The sequence below is a fragment of the Fopius arisanus genome, unplaced genomic scaffold (assembly GCF_000806365.1).
Source record: "Fopius arisanus strain USDA-PBARC FA_bdor unplaced genomic scaffold, ASM80636v1 scaffold00004, whole genome shotgun sequence".
Classification (NCBI taxonomy): domain Eukaryota; kingdom Metazoa; phylum Arthropoda; class Insecta; order Hymenoptera; family Braconidae; genus Fopius; species Fopius arisanus.
This window is the reverse complement of record NW_011887743.1, coordinates 1,385,922-1,400,428: the sequence shown is the minus strand read 5'-3', so window position 1 is coordinate 1,400,428 and position 14,507 is coordinate 1,385,922. Positions and strand designations below refer to the sequence as shown.

The 14,507-nt window shown below is 37.5% G+C and overlaps 3 protein-coding genes across 9 annotated transcripts; 2 read left to right on the top strand and 1 right to left on the bottom strand.

The window, feature by feature from the left end:
* Positions 1-279: 279 nt before the first annotated feature.
* On the bottom strand, positions 280-11,149 carry Vinc (vinculin). Of its 7 annotated transcripts, XM_011313570.1 has the most exons (15): positions 10,872-11,149; positions 7,956-8,687; positions 7,608-7,848; positions 7,269-7,501; positions 5,905-6,792; positions 5,674-5,761; positions 5,456-5,500; positions 5,126-5,245; positions 4,877-4,945; positions 4,260-4,384; positions 3,932-4,171; positions 3,663-3,753; positions 2,439-2,456; positions 1,433-1,572; positions 280-504 (listed from the first exon to the last, which is right to left on the bottom strand). In XM_011313570.1, the coding sequence occupies exons 1-15, from the start codon at positions 10,926-10,928 to the stop codon at positions 421-423; spliced, it is 3,171 nt and encodes a 1,056-aa protein (XP_011311872.1). In that variant the 5' UTR covers positions 10,929-11,149; the 3' UTR covers positions 280-420. The 7 variants fall into 7 exon arrangements, 6 of the variants coding, with proteins under 6 accessions (XP_011311872.1, XP_011311881.1, XP_011311889.1 ...); XM_011313579.1 differs by lacking the exon at positions 2,439-2,456; XM_011313587.1 differs by lacking the exon at positions 4,877-4,945.
* A 957-nt stretch (positions 11,150-12,106) lies between these two features.
* On the top strand, positions 12,107-13,578 carry LOC105273224 (putative gustatory receptor 2a). Its single transcript, XM_011315529.1, has 5 exons — positions 12,107-12,199; positions 12,434-12,724; positions 12,896-12,985; positions 13,099-13,188; positions 13,395-13,578. Exons 1-5 carry the CDS (start codon positions 12,107-12,109, stop codon positions 13,503-13,505), a joined length of 675 nt encoding a protein of 224 aa, XP_011313831.1. The 3' UTR covers positions 13,506-13,578.
* A 224-nt stretch (positions 13,579-13,802) lies between these two features.
* On the top strand, positions 13,803-14,412 carry LOC105271784 (histone H1C-like). Its single transcript, XM_011313532.1, has one exon. The coding sequence runs from the start codon at positions 13,894-13,896 to the stop codon at positions 14,410-14,412; it is 519 nt and encodes a 172-aa protein (XP_011311834.1). The 5' UTR covers positions 13,803-13,893.
* The last annotated feature ends 95 nt before the right edge of the window (positions 14,413-14,507 follow it).

The following is a 14,507-nucleotide window of genomic DNA, read 5'->3' as shown; positions in this document are numbered from 1 at the left end:
GGAAATAAAATAGGAGAAACACAGGGAATAATTCAGCAGCGAAGACGTCAGGGACAACAAAACAAGGAATAGAATAGAGATAGCGGAATTTTTCTCGGGATCTTTTTTGCAGACTGGAATGAGAACTACAAAAGAGATTTTCACAAAAATTTCGTTATCTCTCTTAGATTCACAGATATTGCTCAAAGCCTTACGTATTGACTGCTGAATTATTCAACATTTATATTTTTGAAACGCAAATTAGGATAATAGTAATTGAAAAACGCACGATATTGGTAAGTTCACGAAACTAATTTATTATGGCAATATTCATCGTTGTTTGTTACATAAATGAATAACATTTCGTTGGCTACAATAAATACAAAATTAATTAAACAATCCAATGAGTAAATTCAAAAATTTCATGATATCGGTCATAAACTAGGCGAACCTTTTACTCTGAACAGAATCATCATGAAATATTCCTATTGCACTACCATTAAGCACCAACTTTGTTTGGAAGATCTAGGGATTTAAAAATAAAAAGATTTTTCTTTAAATCGTATCAATTAGAAATAAAAATCATCAACACATGGGGTTTCTTACAAAAATAGATGAAATTCGTCTAAGGCAGGATGCAGTGGTGTATCAGTGGAAAAATATCATCGAAAAATGTTGTACACATTATGTTTCGATTAATCACGAATTATTCTTGAACGGTAATTCGTCGTAAGGCCAGTCTAAATTTTTGTAGTTACTGGTGTGCAATTGTAATAAAATACGAATAGTGATTATCAAGTAGGCCATAGATTTTTTTAATGCTGTTAAAATAATTAGAATTACTAATGAAGGTTAACCCTGTCTTACCGAAGTCACAAAAATCGAGACTTCGATGATTAACGTCGATTCAAAAATCATAATTATGTGATTTCAGAAATTAATTGAATTTTCTCGTTCTTCTCTTTTATTTTTTGTCTTTTTACCACGGAATTATCGGTGGACCAATGATTGAGTGAAGAGTAATTTCTACTTGTCAATTAATCAATTAATAACTTAATGTTTAATTGAAGTGGATTTAGGGTAAAGTTTCATTTGGAAACCACTCACTCGAAGAAAATTATTCTGTTCGTTTTTCGTTCAAATTTTAATATTTGAAATGAAAACTGAAAGTTAGTGGTTCGACAACAGAAAGAGAAGTTGAGTTTTGCCGGCGAAAATTCTCGGCTCGGCTAATTGATTAATGAATTAATAATTGCAATAATAATTTCATTCCTCAAACAAAAACTTCGAAGTGGGTGGATTCCATGAAATACAATTAATGTTTCGCAGGGGTCATTGTATAATTCAACTTGTGGGAAGTGGCAGGTGCTGTTCTGCATTGAGTGAGATTGTGTCGGCGAATGAAGGACGGATAATGCTGTATTTAGTACTGGTACCAGGGCTGACGTCTTACCCAGCGTAATTTCATTCCCGATGCTGTGCGAATTTTTATACTCGCACATTCAGCAGCGCGAACCGTTTCTTTCACACTCTGCATTAAATTCTGGGCATTACCAACTAACATGTCGGTTGCCTCTTGATCCTCCTCGGTACCTAAATACCATTATATCATTAATTTCAATTAAACTAGAGGTTATTACTACGAGATTACGTCCTACAATTGATCTGGCCATAAAGAAGCAAATTCGATCGAAGAATTTCATTGTAATCGTTTCAATTTCACGTACCGACAATTGAACTGTTTCTTATTTCATTATTATAGGCGAAATTATAAAAATTTATATTTTATTTACAATTTACTCTATTGGATTTTTATCTATAATGAATATTAATCGGAAATTTTTTAAAAGAAATTTATGCAAAGAAATTAGAATCTCTTTTTTTTTTTCTTAGTGAATATTTCAAAAAGCTGCACGTCAGCATTGAATATTTCTGAGACGAGGCAAAGAACTGAGAAAATTCTGTAGATAGAAACTTAACCGAAGTCGTGTACTTTAAATAGGAATCGAACGAAATTTATGTGAGAACCCCAAGGTTTTTCCATTAAATTTTCTCATCTCTGTCTCTCTACATCATGAATATTCTTCGATCGATTTTGTTTCATTAATTATTCAGTAGTGGAGCAGTGAAACGAGTTCTCTCTTCCGCCAATCTCAAAATACCAACGATCCGCGTTGAAATGAGATCTTTCCCCGGCGTGAAAAATGATGCTATTGAATTACCACTCCACTCTGACTTTATTTTTTTTCTACAAAAAAAAAATTCTCTCATGATCAGACATCTGAACGTGCTGTAATTGTGCTCTCATGCAAATCATAAAGATCAATTCTACTCTAACTTCTTCATGTAAAAGTGCTGGGTAAAAGAAAAAAAAATCGTAAACGTGCAAAACTGTCTCATTATAATCTAAAAACTAAGTACTATATATTATTATAAGGGAGACTTTTATCGTGACTTACTGCATCCAATAATTTCATCTGTAACCAGTGATATCGTTGGGAGATGTGTTTATTTATTTATTTTGGTTTTCATGAAGCCAACCGTGTCGGTTTTTTCATGCCGTAAAAAAGAAGTTGAAGAATAAATAAGACAAAATGTTATAGCCGAGTTAGTCATAAGAATAAGTACTAGAATGCAGGCTTAGCATTACTGTAATTACAGTGTTGTTGGTGAATTCAGAAAAGTTGGAAGGATATCCAAAGTGTATTAATAGTTTCGATAATACTGAATAGTTATTATTTTTGTATTAATTACAATACTTGGATATCCTTAAGGTGCTATTGTTATGTGTGAATGAAAATATTAATGGATCGAAGAGGAATAGTTCATCCCACGTAGAAACCGAGAGAAAATGTTCGATATTTAGTTATTCAGCGTTTCCTCTTCAAAATGGAAGAGAAAAGTGAAGTAAAAGATTAATTTGCAGTGACAATGTAAACAATGTCATTCAAAATGCAGAAAAGGAATATACACGTGCGTTCAAAACACCTAGAATTATCTCTAAGAAATTTTATTGAATGTCTATTAGAAATCTGTAAATTCTCTTTACGTTTTAGTGCATTCCTATTTTTAAAAATCTGAGAAAGCAATTTCTTAAACTTCCTACAATTCTGTCTAGATCTTCAGAAGAATTTCTTAGAGAAAAACAAATATTTATGCATTAAATGCTTTCAGACACGCAGACTCTCATTCGTTTACGCTCATAATTCGTCGTGACACCACAGCTAAATGCATGCCGTGAATAACAGTGAGCGAATATGTGCAAATGTAAGAGAAACAGGTGAGTACGTGAGACAAAAAGCGGACGATTTATTTACAGCTTATTTTTACCATATAGCATCAGCTCTTCCCAGGTGGGGAGCATTTCTACGCACAAAAAAAAATAAGTTGATGTTGATTATTAATGGGTTAATCGATGAATTAGTCTGGGAGAGAGTGAGCCGAGTATGTCGAATGAAATTATGTAAATTACAAATGACAATGAGAATTGTTTAGTGACGATTTAGACTTGATGATTTGAATAGGAATCGTTAGAAGCTGTCAAGCCGGAGGTATTTTTCATTGCGAGTGAATCAGTGATTCTCGCATGGCAACTAACGCTGAAATGCCCCGGTTCACGTTGAAGCTTCAATTGCCTAATTAGCGTTAAAAAGTAGAAATATTATAAATCATGGTAATCCTACCTTGAGCACCCAACATCGTAGCTTTCACTGTTGACAGGATCTTCAATTGAGTTCCAATCGTTGGGATTCTCTCACAGACTTGCAGTAAATTCTGTAAAGACAAAAATCAAAACGATTAGGTAAAAGGCCTCAAGTTAGTATTCAAATTTTTAGAAATTTCACCGGTGCTCAAAAATTTACAAATATTTCGGCAAATAGAGCTGTTAGCCAGTTAGGCTTCAATTAGTTAGTGAATTCGGTTTTCTAGAGTGGAGGAATGATTTAATTACCGTTCTGATGCGCTTGTCAGTGCATTCACGAGCGAGTTCTTTGGCAAGACGAGTGACCTCCTGTGAAGCTTCGGCAATGGCCTTAGCACATGCGATCAAATCACGCTTATTGCCACCTTCACCCCTGACAAGGCCGGATAGTCTTGCCATGAGAACTGCCATTTTTTTTGCTGCTGCAATAATCTCATTGTCCTTGCTGGACCACTGGCGCACCTCCTGGTGCAGACCGTGAGCGGCCATCTAAAACAACGTAAACATGATGAGAAAACTAAATTTATTCATTATTCTCAAAATCTCCTTACTAATTAAAATTGTCTTCATTATTTACCATGATGGGTTGGTTGGGCTGCGGTGCATGCATAAACATCTCATCCTCATCGTCAGTCTCTGGAGGTGGAGGACGTGGGGGTGCAATTTCTCCACCGGGAAGTGGAGGCCTTGGCGGAGCCATTTCTACAAGAAATTCGGGATATTAAAATTTATAAGATAAGAAAAATGATTTTCCATGCACATTCACAAAAATCACGATGCAGGCCATTTTGTCCAATAAATTTCGATGCAACTACTGTTCATTTATCGCACAGTCCTTACCATCGTCGTCCTCGTTCCGGTAATTGTTATCGTAATGTCCTGAGCGGTTTCATGCAGCGTTAGAAAGACACAACACTTTTAATTAGATTTGGAGTAACACTCGAGATACTCGGAGGTTTGGAGAAAACACTAATGTTTTCTATAGAATTGTTTTAATTTTTTCATACGCAGTCATGCCAGATGAGCTTCATGAAATGACATTGAACAAGAAAAAATGGATACCGGATCGAGCAAGAAAGTAACCGCGATTCTTCAAGGGGCTTTAGTCGTGTAATTGTAGAAACGAGAAGATTAAACTTCTTGTTTCCCAACTTCACAATGGAAATTCTTGTTTTTTTTTCTCATTGGAATTACCTCCTGAGCGAGGCGATTTGTCAACATCGTCAGACGCTAGTTCCTCGTACAGAAGATCTGGATTATCTCCTGATAAGAAATTAGAAGCGTTTAAACAAAGCAAGAGAATATTAAAAATAAATCACTAGAAAAGTAAGAGATATTCAAGTGAATTTCCACTTTTCTATTCAATAAATTTTTAATTTAATTCTCGGATTATTAAAATTTGATTGAAAAATCCTCGTCGATTGTTTTTAATTCTTTCTGTACCTCCACGTGCCCATTTGGGGAGAGGACTAACAGAGCCGTGCTGTGGTTTCCCAACACCCAGGGTAGGACTGATCGCTCGTAAATTGCTGGGAGACGGCTGATTTCTCAGTGGTTCACCCACTGGTGATTTAAAAATTCAATGATGATCATGAGGTGACATAAATATGAGATATTGCTGATAAATTAAGTTGTGAAAACACTCGACTAAATTATCTAAATGAAAGACACCCGTTCCCTCTACGAAATTAATTCTCTAGATAAAAATTGAAATGAATATCAATAAATATAATTGATCATGCAGAGATACAATTTGTGCACACGCAATAGTACCTTTATCTGCGAAAAAGGTGTGCCTAGGTGGTGGCACTTTTGCCTCTGCAATAAATATGGAAAATGTCAACTCGGTCGTGAGTAATAAGAAAAACAAACAGAGAAATTATTAATTTCATGAAACAAGACGCACTAATAACTCCTCTGTGTATAAATAATTCAACGGAATCTATTCGATTTTGATACACGAATGTAAAAAACGATGAAAAAATTCTCACCATCATTAATTCGTAACTGCGATAAATCTGGAGAAGTTCTCTGATCAGTATGGACAGCTCTACGAACTTGTCCCACACTATTCAGCAACTGAAATATAATCTCTCTTTCAGAAACAGCTACAAAGGCAATGAACTCCAACCTTGCACCAGATTTTCCGGAATCTGATGGAGGTTGGTAAAATATTCATTTACTCAATGTTCTTCTTCAGATCAGGCAAATCAAATTCTCACCGCTCGATTGCTCTCTCTCCACCTGGAAATGGCAGGTCCATCCGTGATATTCATAGCTACAGCTTTGGCATCTTGAACCATAGGCGTGACAGAGTGCTGGAGAACATCAGTAGCTTGATTGACGCGTTGTATAAATGGCAGATCTTCACTGTTATCACTCTCTTGCTTGGCTACAAGAATAACTCTATTCGCCAGTCTGGCAATAGCAGCAGTATTGTCAACCATTTTCTGAGGATGTTGTTTAGCAATGGCCTCTTCACAGAGGAACGCGTGTTTCTGCATCTGTTCTTCAGATGTTCTGATAAAATCAGCGCTGTTCGTTGCCTCGTCGCAGAGTCCCCGAGTCCTCTGCATTGTCTCTGCGTACTGCTGACGTAGATTCTCAAAGTGCTCATGAGCAGCTTTGCTCTCAGGATAACTCATCCTAATTCTTCCAGCATTCACCAGTTGAGGAGTCAGTGACTCCACCTGGGATGCACTTGTGAGAAGAGCTTCAGCAAGTTTTTTATTACCTCCACTTCCACCAGCTGCTACCATTCTGGCAGTTTTGGCAGCTCTGTTGGAGAAGCTTTGGAGGGCGTGGGTTTTGTCATTGAAATTTTGCTCACGGCCTGGTGTTCCCTCGGGGGTTAGGACAGCGTCTGTGAATTGTTTGAGTGGAGTCGTGATGTCGATGAAGTCCTCAACCACTCGAGAGACAACTGCTTGTTGAATTCGATTCTTCAGTTCGTAGAGCTTCTGAGATAATTGACGTGCAATTTCTTGGGCTCGTGGCGTATTTCCCTGGCCATGGGCGCAGAGATCCGCCAATTGGTGGGATAAAGTATCCACTTCATCGCAGAGCTGCAGGATTTCTGCTTTGTGGATGCCAGGCAGACCCTCAGCAACCTTCAATCAATTTTTCATTGTCAATTTCTTACGCAGAAATTGTGCCGTGAAGTAGTAATAGATCAATTCAATTCATAGTTCAGTTTTCGAGAAATATCTGTGAATCTAAGAGAAATAGCAAAATTTCCGTTACCACCGTTTTTATAGTTCTCCTTGAACTTTACAAAAAAGGTTGAAAAGAAAATAGCTCTATCTGCCTCAGTTACAGAGGTAGTCTTGAAAAACTCAAGTATGGAATAAATCGAATCGTTATCCTTCACAACTTCGCCACTAAATTAGTTTCAGGAGTTTCCTGTGGTTCAGGCTTTCTCTCAGATTGAAGACACTTACATATGCAATACCCTGCTGATTATGCATGTCCAGCCGCAATGACAATGGCATCCATTATTTTACAGAGTCATTTCGGTGAATTATTTAATCCAGCCAATAACGAACATAACTCGTAAATAATGCATGGAAGAATGAACACATCTCACCTTTTTCCCTTCATGAATAATCATGGCAATGGCTCGTTGTCCAAGTCCTCTGTCATCGTGCTGAGGATTGAGGAGCCATTTGTTGGCCTGTTCAAGACGCCCAGCCACTGTGTGAGCCGTCTGGGCTAGACCTGACTTGTCAGCCGCCACCAAAGCAGATGCCACTGACGTTCGAAGTTCGTTCAATTTATCTTTTATCCCACGAGCGAGGGACTCTGCTTGTGGTGTAGTACCTGAAAATCATAATTTCCGAATGAATATAAAAAATGCCTCAATTCATTGTAGCCGGAATAAATAGGTGATATCAGGTTCTAGTGTCAATCAAGGCCTGCATCCTACCCTTTCCATCTTGGCGAAGCTCACAAAGTGCGTCTGTCATGGTAGCTATTTCTCCAGCGAGTTTTCTCAAGGGTTCTGCTTGAGCTGGGGGTAAATAGCGCTCCGCCAGTCTCTCCGCTTGTTCAATAATTTGTCTCAGGCTCTTTTCACCAACACCACCACGCATAGCTCTTCCATCGTCTAGCCAATCGTGCGCTGCTCTTACACGAGACTCAATCGCACTTTGAGCTTTCTTCAAGACCTGCGAAAAATTTGAGTGTAATAATCGCGCCAAAAAAAAATGCATTTCTTCTCAATATCTTTAATAGAAGTATTTAATATAGATTTATGAACATATATTTAAATTACCGTCAATTGATCAGCATCCCATTCCTCTTCATCGTAAGTTGTCAATTGAAGCACCCGAATAATTTCATTCAATTCATCGGACATACGCCCAGACAAATAATTTCGATTCTCCGCTGCTTCCTCGGCCCCTTTACCCCCTTGCGATATGATATGAATAAATATTTTCATCGAGCAAATGAGAATTGGCGCCAGAGTCTTAACTTGATCCAAACAACGAACTAGAATTTCGCGATGCACCTGATGCGTCAATTCCTTCTCCCTGGCGCTCACTTCTCGGGATACTTTGCTCAAACAGGGGCTCAAATTCTTCAGGAAGTGAACAAGATCCTCCATTGTCTCTATAACTTCAGTAACAGCGAGATAATCCAGCACTCGTTTACATTCGCGAATGATTTTTCGCACTTCACTCTCGTCGAAACAGAGGAGGAGAGAGCTCGTCCCCTGGAGAATTCCACGAGAGCCTTCAATGAGTTTTTTTCGTGCTGGGCCAGAGTAAGGATCATGTTTCAGCAATGCTGAGGCCTCTTCAAGGAGTCTCGATGCACCTTCAACCCGTTGCAAGGCTGAGGGCATGTCCTGCTTAAGTAGAGCATCATCTGAAGAATTTATTGTTTCTTTTCCAACTTTAACGAGATTTGTCACTGCCATGCTGACCGCCTGAACAGGACGGCCAAGATCAGGCATGGCATTGCCATCTTCGGCCTCTTCATGGAGAATCACAAGCCTCGAGACCTGTATCATCGAAAATAATAGAATGAAAGAAATGTGCAAGACGAGCAATTTCTGAAGGGAAATAAAAAATGTCAGTAAAAAACTTTTTTGTAAAGGAAATTGAATCTATAAAAAAGTTACCGATAAAAAAATTGCAGTTATTTCAAGAGTGGGAAAGAGTTGAGTACTTTTTTACTGCGTTTTCAGGGTATCGTGAACTATTTTCTCTTAATGTACATTTCGTCGTTATGAATGTTTGTTTTCCAGTTCATTAAAATTTCGGGGTCGAATGAATACATAAAAATTCCCATTTGGCACCTACTACTGTTGCCGCTGGGTTATTTCCATCCTGTATATTACGAAAAAGTATTTCATAATTTTAGCTATAGCGAGGAACAAGGCAAACACTAGCAATTCCTCGGTTGAATATTCATTTTTCAGGCTCTTTAAATCTATTTTTTCACGTAACGACGAAGGGATTTCCGAAATGTTAAATTGTTCAGCTCATGTTTTGTCAAATAAAATATTCAAAAACTCTTGAATGAGTACACGAGTTCGGATGAAATTACGATTTTTGTTAAAAAAGACGAGAAATTGAAGAGCTAAAAATAATAAAACAAACGTAGTCCTACATGGCGCGAGGTCAATGAATAGTTTTATAAATCTCGGCAATCGTAGAGAGCAATCGTGAAGGACCTCTCGGGACTTTCATCGTGCCTTCTCTTTTTAAATGAGCGGAGAATTGAAGCCACTGTTAGTGGAAAGGAGTGAGTCGAGTCAGTGAAAGAATGAAAATTAAATCCTCAATTTTCGGACTAAAATTCACCGCCCGTTGTTCCCGACTATTTCCCCAATATTGACTTTTTTTGTCTCTATTGTGCAATAATTTAGACCTCAATGGGTTCTCACTGGGCCGCGGGTGGCTTGGAGCAGTCGCCGGATGGGCTTTTATTTTCATCTTCATGTATTTTTAGAATTTCTTCATAAACCTTAGATGTGGCATTGGCCAACCGGACAGGCGTGGTCGACAAAGCGCGAGGAGAGAATTTATTTATGCTTGATATACTCGTTATCACGACCTTCAGTCATCAATTAATTTCTATATTTCTTAATTTGATGGCTAAAAAAAATTTCTTGAAGTTTACAAATAATTTTGCTTTGAAATATTAAATTGGAATAGTTCCAATCAATCAGTTGATGATTAAAGTTAAGCCAAGGCCTCACGAATTTAAAGTTCTCTCGATTGAATCGACCAATTGATTGCCAAGATCAATTCACTCATCGAATTATCAAAAAAAAAATTAACGATTCCAACGATTTTTTTCCTCAAACTCGAAGGTCACTGTCTCAATGAATGATGTCATACCTGAATCTAAATTATCGCGGACACATAAGTCTATTTATTATTATGCGAATTCAGTTGCAACTCTGACTTCACACTTCATACTCGACTGTCCCTAATTAGTCTACTCACATATTCATCCACGAATGTGAGTCTTTCTCTATTTATATTTGCTGACAAAGGCTGACTTGATAGAAATTACCAACACATGACTCAATATACTAAAAGAGGAAATTTTTCAATGAATTCCGTAGTTTTTAAGGTCAACTCATTCCCACAATGATTAATCAATTCATATCTCGGGAATAAAAGAAGATATGAAAATTTCCACAAGAACTTTTCTTTTAGAGAGGACTTAGACCTACAAAAAATATCTTTAGAAAAAATTGGTTATCTCCCCCCAATCCCGAGATATTAATTTAAAATCGCTCTGCTCCAAAAGGCTTGATTAATCGACTTCACTCCGGAATTCCAGCTGAATATCTCGGATCCTACAGCAAATAGCATAATCAACATGAGGACCTTTTCTATAGAACTGTTCCTGCTCTACAAAAAAGGTCCTACAAGATTTTCGTAATTTCTCTTAGTTTCCAAGATATCTACGAAAAACCGTCTGCTCCAAAGTGAAATCGATTGATTCCATTCCACAACTTCAACACTTGAATTCTAGAGGTTATTTGTGAAGTTCTACATCTAGTCACAATACTTTGTTGTATTAAAATATTGACCACAAAGATAACAAATGGTCTCATCTGATGAGACACAAAATTACTAGATGGAGAAAATCTCTGGGAGTGGCTGAATTATAGTTGTACTGAAGATAATTGGAAAATAAATCATCTATTGTTATACGAATGAATTACCTGCTGTGCCACTGGCTCGAGGATGCTCTCGATGGTCTTCGTATGAAACACCGGCATTTTAGTAAACCTCAAAATCACTTCACAATAACTCAATTGCTTGTATTATGAGAGTTGAAGGTTCTTATGCAGGCACTGTCCAAAAACACTTTATTAAAATCATACGAGGGACTGAGGCACTCAGTTAGATAGTACTGTGGGCTTCAGTCGTATTGAAAAAAAAAACAACACGTCAAGGCTCGATACGACTCGTGGAGTCGTTCCTACTCTCTCCCACGTATCAATGTGAACTACTGGCGCAACCGGAGGCGTTCGTGGGTGATCGTGGGCTTCGGCAAAACTCGGAGAATGTTTAAAGTGTCCCCCTCCCTTGTATTTGTTCAATTCGCTTGGGAAAATATTTTCATTTTGTATCGCAACTTCGAGAACTTGGAGGGGGACTTGATTTTTTTCCAATTTTTTTTCAAGAGAAAAATCTCAAGTCACACCCTCAATGTCTTAATTTAAGATTTTAATTACTCAAATGTTTGTTCGATTATTCATTCGGTTCATGAATAACTAAAGTATTGCTCGTTGTCCGCATTAAATAAATTTAATGAAGAGATAATGACACGTGCTGAATGCATTCGGTTTAAGGAGAAATTTTTATCATTTTCCCTATAAATACTTATGCAGAGAAGAGCTGACACAAGTAAAAACAGGGAAGGCTATAATTTTCCTTAAGAATCATGGAAAAATAAAAATAAACCATCGAAACTCCGCGTAACAAATGCAGTATTTTCCTCACTTTCAACGAAATAAATATAATATAGAATTCCGAGAATTTGAAAAACTTGTGAATTTTTTAATACTTTCGACCCGCGCGCCAATTACCACTTCAATACATGTTCTGATTGCTCTCCATCAGTTGGCGTCGCGCACTGTTGGTGTCAAGCTCAATCGACCTGAGATTTTCAAAAATGAATCAATCTAAAATCGATAGCTATAATCTCCTAATTTTGAAAATCTTTTATAGATGGTTTTCGGCATTAGGGCTGGCGCCCTACGATGTCGAAGTCGAAATAGTTCCATCAACATTGCAACCATCAGTTAAAGTAATCTACTCCAAAATCCACTTGATCTACAACATTTTCTTGCTAATACTGATAATTTTCATATTCTGCTATTTAATTCCGAATCACGTGACGGACAGCTTAGATACTCTGGAGGAGAAAATCGCCCGAAGTGCTTTAGCAACGATGGGGAACACCTCAGCGTTCATAATAATCATCAGTAGCATGATATATAATCTAGAATACGTTAATCTCGGCAATCATCTACGCGAATTCGACGTAAAAGTTGATCTGTCTCGCCACAGCGTAAAGTTTCAACTTTTCCTCGAAGTTTCCACCATTATATTTCTCTGGATTGGATTAATGATAACAGAAGGACTTCAATTTTACGTCTGGCATTTTCTCATTCACATCCCAAACTCAATAATTTGCTGCTGGCTTGTCCTTCAATACAGCATATCAGCAAATATCCTCCGAATGCGATTTGAGGTATTAAATGATTTGTTTTCTGAGATTAATCCTACTGAACGCCCGTTGGAGAATCTCCGGAGATTGAGAGCAGTAAGAAATCTACTCTGGAAGACAACTTATGGATTTTCAAAGTGCCTTTCGCTGCCCATTTTGTTTGCAGTTGCCAATTTGTGTTTTGATGCTATAATTGGTGTGTATTACAGCATCGCCAGGGTATTGAACTCTCCGGACCCCGAGTTGTCATTGGAGGCCGTCAATGGCTTCTTCTGGGCTTCTGTTCAAATATGCCCGATTGTTTTCTTGAGCATCGCCGTTAAAAGACTTATCACTGAAGTTTGTATTATTCACTTATTTTACGAGACACTCGCGTGAGAAATTAGTCACCAGAAATTTAGTAGAAATTTCAGAGAATTTTTTAGAGCACGGGCTAGGGTTCTCTGTTAATTCCATTCTAATGTGATTGATTGAATCTTTGAGATGTAATTTTCAATTTTTTAATTGCAGATCAGTGAGACTTCTTTCGCTATCTATCGAATTTACGCAATATTTTCGGAAGACGGAGAATGTTCTGAGAATGAGAATGTTATGTGCTGGGTAAGATAATTAAGTAATTAAGCATTATATAATTTTCTCGGTTTCAGAACTGATCACCCCGGTTTTGGGATTCGACTTGAGTGAGTAATTAACCACATTCTAATTTATTGCAGATCCAAGAATTTTCTCTCGAATTATTCCACAAACAAATACCGTTCACGGCTTATGGGCTTTTCCCGTTGGATTGCACTTTGCTTTTCTCAGTAAGACGGATCTCCAATTATTTTATATCCATTACTATTCAGATTATTTTCATAATCTCGTAGCGCAAATTATTAATCCCCGGTTGACGATAAAAGTTATAGAAAGTATCCTCAGGAGAATATAATAATTTTTTTTTTTTTCGATGTTTGAAACGAATTATTAGAGAAATAGAAAAAAAAATGTAATTCATAATTTCTTTCCATAGGTTATCAGCACGTTAGTGACCTACGAAATCATCGCAGTGCAATTTAAATCCACAGATAGTGAGGAGTTGACTCCAAATATCTCCAGAATTATTTCTCCAGAATCATCATAATTTAAAGCGCTCACATACCGAGTTAAATATAAATTCTTCACTCCGATAGTGTTCTCTTAAAATAAAATGTATAATCCCCCGTTTTTTCCGTTCTTTCAAATAAAAAGATCGGTATGTGTTTCGTTGTTATTATTTCGAACCTATGCCGTTCGTAACTTATTTAAAGATAAAAATGAGAATTCTGTGTGATTCCTCGTACGACGTTTTCGCGAAATTTTTTCATAAATTTTTGGATACGCGTTCCAGATACATTTAGAGATTGAATATTCAGTAAAAGACTCACCGGTCTGTCTCCAAGGTCCGTGCTGCTGCATGGGGTAGTGAATAGCGACAGCCCACGCTCTCTAGTAGAGACGGATTCATTTGTCAGAGAACGTGACTCTCAAAAATGATGGTAAAACCCGAGAACATATCTCCGGACGAAGTTGCTCCTGAAGAGACAGCAGAGGTGGTTACATCCGGAAAATCTGCAAACACAAGAACAAAAGCAAATTATCCCAGAGTTTCTGAGATGGTAAATCTCGCTATTAAAGCACTTTGCGAGAAAAATGGATCATCCCTGCAGGCCATTAAGAAGTACATGGTAGAAACTTATAAAATTGATGTGGAGAAACAAAATCTTTTTATCAAGAAGTACTTGAAATCAGCGGTGGACGCTGGTTTTCTCATTCGAACGAGAGGCCGAGGAGCTGCTGGGTCTTTTAAGATCCCCAGGCATGAGATTGATCCACTGAAGGCAGTGGTTAAACCTAAAGCTAAAAAGAGAACAGCTCCGAAAAAAAAAAATGTGGAGACATCTCCGAAAAAAAATATTACAATGAATTCGGATGGAAAGAAGTCCAGCCAATCTAAGGCGAAGAAAAAAGTAATTCCTCCAAAAGGGAAGACGACCGCACAAAAAAAATGAATAGGTAGTTTTAAAGAAGATTGCGATGGTAAAAAAAGGCCCTTTTCAGGGCCACCAATTTCGTTTGGCGTAGTAATTACTCATGATCGCGATCT

Bases quoted from the DNA above. Each gene is read 5' to 3' on its own strand.
- Vinc (XM_011313570.1), bottom strand. From the start codon at position 10,928: ATGCCGGTGTTTCATACGAAGACCATCGAGAGCATCCTCGAGCCAGTG. The intron at 5,501-5,673 runs GTGAGAATTTTT...TATTTATTGCAG, and splicing joins GCAGTTACGAATTAATGATG to AGGCAAAAGTGCCACCACCT. The intron at 4,946-5,125 runs GTACAGAAAGAA...ATTTCTTATCAG, and splicing joins CCCCAAATGGGCACGTGGAG to GAGATAATCCAGATCTTCTG.
- LOC105271784 (XM_011313532.1), top strand. From the start codon at position 13,894: ATGATGGTAAAACCCGAGAACATATCTCCGGACGAAGTTGCTCCTGAA.
- LOC105273224 (XM_011315529.1), top strand. From the start codon at position 12,107: ATGGGGAACACCTCAGCGTTCATAATAATCATCAGTAGCATGATATAT. The intron at 12,200-12,433 runs GTAAAAGTTGAT...TTGTTTTCTGAG, and splicing joins ATCATCTACGCGAATTCGAC to ATTAATCCTACTGAACGCCC. The intron at 13,189-13,394 runs GTAAGACGGATC...TTCTTTCCATAG, and splicing joins ATTGCACTTTGCTTTTCTCA to GTTATCAGCACGTTAGTGAC.